Source organism: Raphanus sativus, chromosome 1 (assembly GCF_000801105.2).
Source record: "Raphanus sativus cultivar WK10039 chromosome 1, ASM80110v3, whole genome shotgun sequence".
In the NCBI taxonomy this organism is placed as follows: domain Eukaryota; kingdom Viridiplantae; phylum Streptophyta; class Magnoliopsida; order Brassicales; family Brassicaceae; genus Raphanus; species Raphanus sativus.
The window spans coordinates 18,942,179-18,951,490 of record NC_079511.1 but is presented as its reverse complement, the minus strand read 5'-3'; the positions used below and the strand labels follow the sequence as shown (position 1 = coordinate 18,951,490).

General features: G+C 28.9%; 1 protein-coding gene across 1 annotated transcript; it reads right to left on the bottom strand.

The window, feature by feature from the left end:
- Window positions 1-6,573: 6,573 nt before the first annotated feature.
- LOC108847891 (glycine-rich cell wall structural protein 1.0-like) lies at window positions 6,574-6,882 on the bottom strand. Its single transcript, XM_018621262.2, has one exon. It carries the CDS (start codon window positions 6,880-6,882, stop codon window positions 6,574-6,576), a length of 309 nt encoding a protein of 102 aa, XP_018476764.2.
- Window positions 6,883-9,312: the final 2,430 nt, after the last annotated feature.

Below are 9,312 nucleotides of genomic sequence, written 5' to 3'. Positions count from 1 at the left end.
TAAAAATATTCTAATCGGTAAAGACCCAACGAAACCGATGAAGAACAAGAATTTATTCCAAGAACCCTAAATCACCATTGATAGAATGACGAGGTTTCGGCGGAAAGAGAATGTAAAAGAGGGTAAAGTAATATGATAATATCCGATAACCGTATTTATTTATTTTTTTCCTTTCTCTTTTTACGTTTTCTAAGTGATCTAATTTTAACTCAATTCGAAAACCATAATTTATTATTCGAATTCATATTAATTTATATTTTAAGGGTATTCTAGTATTTACAGGAATTAAAATCCTAGTTTCCTAAAAAATCTAATAGAAATCTTATTGTGACAAATCCTAGTTCAAAGTGTCATATTTCCTAATTTACCCTAAAATCTTCTAGTTTATAAATAAAATCATCTAGTTAGAGAGGTTCCGATATTAATGGTGATTTTAAATCATATAAGATTTGAAAAATATGTAGTCATTAATTGATGTAAATCTGTTTTTTCATATTCTAACTACATCAATACTATTAAAACATGAGCGATATTTATCGACTACTTTTTGGACTATAAAAAAATTTTGTTGCAGTCTAACTATATTCAAATATCTTCCCTATAAAAACGATTACACTGATTTATATAATCATGTCCACCACTTATTAATCAGTTACATTATATATATATATATATTCATTAAATTACACAGCTAACAGAAAACTATGTGATGTATACAGAGCACTACAATAAAACCTTTATATTAGTAAATAAATCGTGAACATATAGTTTACAAAAAAAATTGTGAACATATTGCCAACACATGTATACTACTATATCATTTCATGTGTCTTTTTGTCCTTCACATTTACTGTATGTTTACTGTATGTTTACTCTATACAACATAAACATAAAGGATGGTATAAATTATGTGGCCATGAACGACCATGTTTTTATGTTGTAAAAGTGTTTGTGTTATGTATTAGACCTTTTGAAATGAACCTGCTTGTGTTATTTCTTTCATTATTACTTACAATATAAATTAGAATTACATGTAAATATTATTTTAAATAATATTTAAGTAAAATTTATAATAATTTTTAAATTTGTTGAACTTTGCATAAATTAGTTTGTCAAATAATCAAAAACAAATCCAACAAAACATATATAAAGTAAGAAGCAACAAATATATATGGGTTTGAAATAATTAATTGAATAAAAACTAAAATTATATAAAATTGTATTTGAAAATTTATAAACAAAATATATTATTAAATATATACTATACCTAGGCCCTAACTACACCTAACCAATTATTTTAATATTTTCAAAACAAGATCTTTAAAGTATATTCTTTAAGTATCTTTTTACTAAGATTACATCTTAAATATCTTTTAATATCTTTTATTTAAATGTAAATATACATTTCTTTTGAATATTGACTTTTAAATCATAAAAGTCATAATTAATAACTAACTGTGGTTAAAAACGATTTTTAATCCATTTTTTATTTATATACTAAGAAATAAAATTCTATAGTATTTATATATATATAATTTATATTCATAATTAAATTGCTACATCAAGTAATAAATATAAAGTAACTTAATCCATCTATTAACTATTTTTTAAATTATAAAATAACATAATAAAATAAATGCATGAATTTTACAACATATTTCAACTTATTAAAAACAAATATGAAAGTACGATATATAAACTAATAAATAATTTCATAAGTTAATATATACATATATATTTATACTAAATATTTTTAAATTTTTAATTTATTTATCAAGTATAAGGCAGGTTGAATGACAATAGTAATTTGTATAATAATGCTAGCCAAAAATTATAATCCAGTATAAAAGATTACAACAAAATTGCGGGTTTAATAGAACTTTTAAATAGAGTTTAACCAGATTACATATAGAGTAATCGATGTTATCGGTTTAGCTGCTGGTCCGGACCGGGTTACAAAACACTGAATATAACACTTCATGTGTAACATTTAAAAATAGAGAAATTGGCATCCATATACAAACATAAGTGCATAATTTGCATCGATGGAAAACTACTTTTCTCGCTGATGTGTTTTTTATTAATCACCCTTCTACCCCTATTCTTCTTTTATCTCCTCTTTCTTATCTTTTAACATTTTTATCATGTTCACATATCTCATTGCTCTTATCTTATCTCTCTCTCCAGAGTTCCATAACTATTCTATGTATTTTGATCTCTCCTTTTTTTTCTTCAAATATATTATTTTCTTTTCTTCGCTATCTCCATCACGTTATTTCACCCACATCATCACTTCATCACTCCAGATTGTTTTGGTGTTCGGCGACGGAGTCGTGATGATTTCCGATTTCGGGTTGGCGAAACGGAGGAGTGTGACCGTGGACGAGATCAGAGGTACGCCTCTGTATCTGGCGCCGGAGGCAGTTAATCGCGGCGAGTTTGAGTCGCCAGCGTATGTTTAGGCACTGGGATGGTGTGTAGTTGTCAAAACGGCGTGGTGTTTGGAGGAATGAATCAATAATGTAATGTCTTTGATGGTTCGTATTGGTTCCGGCGACATTCCTAAAATTCCGGTGGAATTTTTGGGGAGAGGAAAGATTTCGTGAGGAGATGTTTCGTTAAAAACCTGGTGGAGAGATGGACAGCTCAGATGCTTTTGGATCATCTGTTCTTAGTTGTTGTTGATGATGATGATGATGATAATGATGATGATGATGATGAGAGAAGTAGTGGTTCACTGAGATGTGCCGAAGAAGACTAAGGCTTCGGTTTCACCGAGAGACCCATTTTGATTTTTCTGATTAGAATTCGGTTCAGTCTTCGGTTATCGATTCAGTCTAACAATCTATGCATTATACATTTTATATAAATTAATCGATTAGTCACTCGCTCAATCATACATAACTATACTTAAAATATTATCCATTTACGAATTAACATAACCATCAACCGGATCCAATAACCGGTAATTTAGCTCAAAACATTAGTTAATATGTAAAATATCCGGATAAATCAAAATATAACCATGCTAATTTACAAAAAAAAAATAAAGAGTCACATTTTAACCGTGCTAATTTACATATCAACTATATGATTTGATATTTATTAGCCGGCTAAAATAAGTCAAAATAAAATCAAAGAAAATAAATACAAAAATATATATTTGTTAACCGGTTAAATTAATTTAATAACTAGAAACATATATTTGTTAGCCGGATAAATTAACAAATATAATGAGTGAAAATATTTGATTCAAATAGATAAAAATATATTTATTAGCTGGCTAAACTAACTAATGCTAACTATTGTTAACCGGTTAAAGTAACAAATATGTAAATGTTAATAATTCATGTTAGCTGGCTAATTATTATGTTATCTTTGTGCAGTCAACAGGGACTATGGTTTTCTTGGTGACCGCCCCTATGAAGTTTCTTGTGTCGACGAGCTTGTCTTGAGGATGGTGGTTCTCCGGGACATCTCCCTCTTAGACAGTTAGACGCTAAAGCTCTTCTTGGTCGGTAGATTTTAGGTTTTGTGTGCGGTGTCGTAGGAGCGTGTGACGACGAGGCAGAAACTGAAGTTGCGGAGGAAGTTTGAGAGCCGGGTCTCTTCTGGATTCCGGTGGTCTGGCGCAAGGAAACTCCGGGGATGGTTCTTCTGGTGAAGACAAACCGTCGATGGATCAATGTTCGGTTTCGAATACAGCGACTGTCGAGAAGCTGTGAGGTCATCGGATCCAACACCCATTCGCGTTCGTCGGAGCTGGAGCAATAGCTCCTCTGTCATTATGATATTACGACATCACTATGGTACATCTGTCATTCAACATCACGAACATCACTCTTGTACCATGATATATGTTTTTGGCAACATCTCTTTATTGGAGAAGAATTAGTTTAATTTTATCTCATTTAAAAATAAAAAAGAAAAAGAGAGAGAGATAGAAATAGCAGTGTATTTTTACACCTACTGGTGTTAGGCTCCACCACTTTTTTCCATTCTTGCAAATTTCCTTATTATTGTCTATTTTCTTTGCAAATTGCTCTTAAAAATATGTACGCAATCAAAATTGCGGGTTTGATAGAACTTTTAAATAGAGTTTAACCAGGTTACATATTGAATCATCGTTGTTATCGGTTTAACTGCGGGTCCAGACTGGATTACAGAACACTAAATATAACACTTCATTTGTAACATTTTAAAGTAAGTACGCAATCAAAAATAAAAAAAAAGTTATATCATTCGAAAACAGTCCCGCCCTTTCAAGGGCGGATCAAAATCATCATAATGCAAATTTTTAAGATTGATAATATCTCAGACATTTAACAAAAGCGGAAGATCAATACATCGGATGATGAAAAAAGAAATCTTGCCCGCCCTTTGAAAGGACGGGTCAAACTCTAGTCTATTCTATTAAAATAGAGTCCTAAAATTATCTACTATAGGATGTTTTCATTTAAGTTTTGGCCTGTTTCAAATTTGTTAGGATGTGATATGATTTATATACCATATTTAATTATTAAAGATATCTAATTATTAAAGATTTGAAATAAATATCATTTTCAATAAATCGGTTACAGAATATATATGTTCCCTGTAATTCAGTTACGCAATATCCATTTTTTAGATTCTTTCCTAATACACTAGCTGACTTATATTAACAGGTCACGTACCAAACATAAAATTACTTCAGTTTGTAGTGGGGCTAAACCAAAATTTGTCAACATAAATTGTTTTAAACTTCCATTATTTTATTTGTGGTCTACTATTTGACACATTTATTTAGAAAAATCCACTCAAACAAATAAAAAATCATTTGATATGAGGATATGTTATGTTGACTGCTTCTTTTTTCTATAGCATAGTTAGATTATATGCATTATTACATTTAATGCTAAACTGTACATATTTTATACTAAATTGGATATGTATATATTTCATGTTTTAAAAATATTTAGAAACCATTTAACTTTAGTTTCTAAATTTTGATTTTTCTTTGACATAAAAAAATCAAAAATATTTTAGATTATTTAAAAAAGTTGTTAAAAGTTAAGATTTATGACATCTAACAAAAAAATATCAGGACGTAAAATTCATAAATATTTATATGTCTAATGTAAATAATAAAATTAAACTTCAAATCTAAAATACATCAAAAGTAAAACATCAGTAATAAGTTATCGATAACAAAACAAAAAACTTAATTTCTTAATTAAAAATTATACAAAATATATTTTTAAAAAAATAAAAAATTATCCATTGGTTTTGGTTCGACCGGTACCAGATTCCTGGTTTTAGTGGGTTTTTAAATTTTTTGTTTTTTTTACAAAACCCAAATCAGATTTATCTTTGGCCACCGGATTTACCGGTTCGACCGCGGGTCCGGGTCGGGTTTCAAAAACATTGCCTAGACGTTAGCATATTATATAAATAGTCTTCCATCTCCTAATACCTTCTACACACACAAAAAAAAAGAGAAGTTAAACTGATATGTCTATGGTTACCTCAGACCCAACAATCACTTTACCCAATGATGTCAAACCATAAAATCAAAAGTCAGATATATTATTTTTATAAATCCATAACATTTTGGTCTATATATATATATATATATTTCATCTTCTTAACAACAACAATATTTAGGAATTTGTCATGTATAATTTACATTTATAATGTGGAATACTATAAATAAATAAAATATAATAATTAATATTAAAAAATATTGAAATATATCAAGCTTTTAAATATTTAATGTACAACTAAAAATCTAAAACTAAAATAAAAAATCATGTACTATATTTTACTTTTTTCATAATAAAAACAACGATGTACATCATACTTATAACCCCATCACAGTTAAATATATGTACGGGCATGTATTTTATACATCTAAATTACATTTAAAATATTATATACCTATATTATACACCACTAAATATCTTTAATAATTAGAAAACAAATCCACGCGCAAATCATCGCTACCCTTTGTCATGAAAAAGAGCAAATCAAATGATCTAATCTCAAATTATTATTATGAAGATATGTATCGTGTTTATTATATATTGTCAATTACAGATAAAATCAAAACATAAATACAAATCTATATCATTTTTGAAAAAAAAAATGAATAAAATTGTTCCGCCCTTGAAAAGGGCGGGTCAAAATCTAGTTTGGTATTAAGTTACTGTAATATAGGAATATAATATATCAGTCGGAATTTATTCCAAATAAAAATGCATTACCTTCTAGGACACTTTTTTCTCTTTCATTACCTTTTAAAATAATTTCTGCTCGAGAGACACTTTTTTCTATGAAAGGCTGAAGTGAGACAGAAATACCCTTCACGGAATAATCTGAGAGAGAGCAAGATGAAAATGCTTTTTCTGTTTTGTGTTTGTTGATGTGGGGACCAACTGAATTACCTTTTATATTTACTTTATACTTTTTATTTTTTTTTTGTAGTTTCCTTTATATTTTTATTTATTTTTATTTCAATTTCTAGCATATATAAAACAAAATAATTATTGAAACCAATCATGTCTCAAACCTAAATTTAATTGCCAAACACCAACATCACAAATTTCCTTCGTACCTTCCGCCTTCACCACCTATGTATCCCCAACCTCTCACATATTTTACCTTCACCGTATCCAAAACATCTCCTCCTCTCCAGTATCCACCTCCATAACCATTGTTTCCACCCTCACATCTTCCACCTCCATATCTACATCCACTGCCACGGCATCCACCACCACGGAATCCACCACAACCACCTCCACAATCTTCCACCACAGCCTCCCCCATATCCACAACCGCCTCCATTGAGGTATCCACAACCACATCCTCCATTGCCACCACTTTTTTCATGGAACTGAGCCTCATCACTGTATCCCCTCTGCATCAAGCTTCAAAACTCACATCACCTCTGCATCTCTACCATAATCCCCAGATCTCCGCTCAAGCTTTGAAATCTTGCCGTTTTTAGCTTCCGTCCAATTCAAACCTCGTTAACGGATTAATTGCTTTAATCACCGAAGATGATTATGTCTCTCTGCTACTTCACCGAACTCTCCATATCTCATCCGGGAAGAGGATTAAATAGATCGATAAAGAAAGAGGAATGAGTTTCGATCTTAGATTTTTAACAATACATAGGTATATATATTAAGAGAACAACATAATCAAAAGAGAAAAAAAAATCAAGGAAGAGTAAAGTTTTGTACTTTCTCGGTTTCTAAGTAGGATTGGAAAAGAGAAGAAAAAATAAAATCAGATATATCTTGAGAAATTCTTAGGTTCACCTCTAGAGTGAACCTTTAGGTTCACCCAACCAATAAAATTTCGTTATTTTATATTCAGTATCTTTAAAAATGGAAATAAAATATTGTCAAATTATATTCTATTTTAAACTAAAAATAAAAATAAATAAAAATAATATTAATTGCAAACAAAAATACATTTTTAAAAATTTATATTTTTAATACCGTCAACCAAAACCTAAACCATAAACTCTAAATCATAATCTCTAAACTCTTGGATAAATCCTAAACCCTTGGTAAATCCCAAACACTTGGATAAATTCTAAATCCTAGAATTTTGGATTTATCCACGGGTTTAGAATTTAGGGTTTAGTATTTAGGATTTAGGGTTTAGTGTTTTACTGACTGTGTTAAAAATAATTTTTTAAACAAATCCAAAGATTTAAGATTTATCCAAAGGTTTAGGGTTTACCAAGGATTTAGGGTTTATAATTTAGGGTTTAGGGTTTAGTGTTTTGCTGACGGTATTTTAAATATAAAACTTTTTTTGCGACTACTATTATTTTCTATTTATTTTTTATTTTAAAAACATAATAAAACTTGAAAATATTATGATTCCTTTTTTAAAAGATAATGAATATGAAATAACGAAATTCTATTGGTTGGGTGAATCTAAAAGTTCACTCTAAAGGTGAACCCAAGTATTTCTCATATATCTTTATGCAGATAAAAGAATGAGAAAGAGAGATGGTTGAGGGGTATATTCGTCATTCACCACACAAAAAGTGTGACAAGCACAAAGTGTATGTTAGAATAAATGAAAAGACATTAAGTGTATGTGAGAATAATTTTTTCTTCAAATAAATACATATTTTTGCCCAAGTTAAATATAATCACAAAATGTCTATTAGAATAAATGAAAAGACATAAAGACTTAAAAATCACATATTTTTTCTAAGGTGAACCTTTAAATTCACATCTCCCATTAAAACCAATCAAAATGTCATGTAGATAATTAAATAAAAATATTAAATTATTAAAAATAGTTAAAAAGAAAAATAACGTCAATTTTAATGACGCTAACTAAACCCTAAACCCTAAATCTTAAATTCTAAACCCAAATATATACCCTAAACCCAAATATATACCTTAAACCCAAATTTTATACCCTAAACCCAAATCATATACCCTAAACTTAAATTCTAAACCATAAATCCTAAATCCTATACCCTAAATCCATTGTATATCTTATACTCTAAACTCAAATCCTATATCCTAAACTCAAACTGTATATTTTAAACTTAAATTCTAGACCTTAAACCCAAACCCTGAACTTAAGGATTTGGATTTAGAGTTTACAGGTTTGAGTTTAGGGTATTAGATTTGGGTTTAGGGTATATGGTTTGGGTTTAGGGTATAGGATTTTGGTTTTGGGTACAGGATATATGATGGGTTTTAGGATACAGGGTTTGGATTTTTGGTTTAGAATTAAGGTTTTGGATATATGGTTTGAGTTTAGGATATAAGATTTGGATTTAGGGTATAAGTTTTGGTTAAGAATTTAAGATTTATGGTTTAAAGTTTAGTTAACATCATTAAAATTGACGTTATTTTTTTAAGTATTATTAAATAATGTAATATTTTTTTATTTAATTATCTACATGGCACTTTGATTGGTTATAGGGGGTGAACCTAAGTCTTGTCCTTAATTTATAGTGTGTCGTTCAAGTTATATCTTGAATGTACTAAAGTAAACACTAGAGAAGTTCAAATATATTATATCTTAATTAGTAATTATGTAAATTAAAATATATATTATTATTTACGTAGGTCGACTTTAATTGTAGAAAAGCTATGGGATAAGACATTTATTTATATGAAACCATGTGTTTGATTTGCCCTTTACCCACGGCATTATGTTAGTTTTTTTCTAAATCTAGTTGTTACCATACATGATTTTATTCTTGTTAAACTTGATAATCTACCGCAATTACTCTAATTTATTTCGTGGAAACAATTAATATAGGAGAATATATCAGGTATTCAAATTATC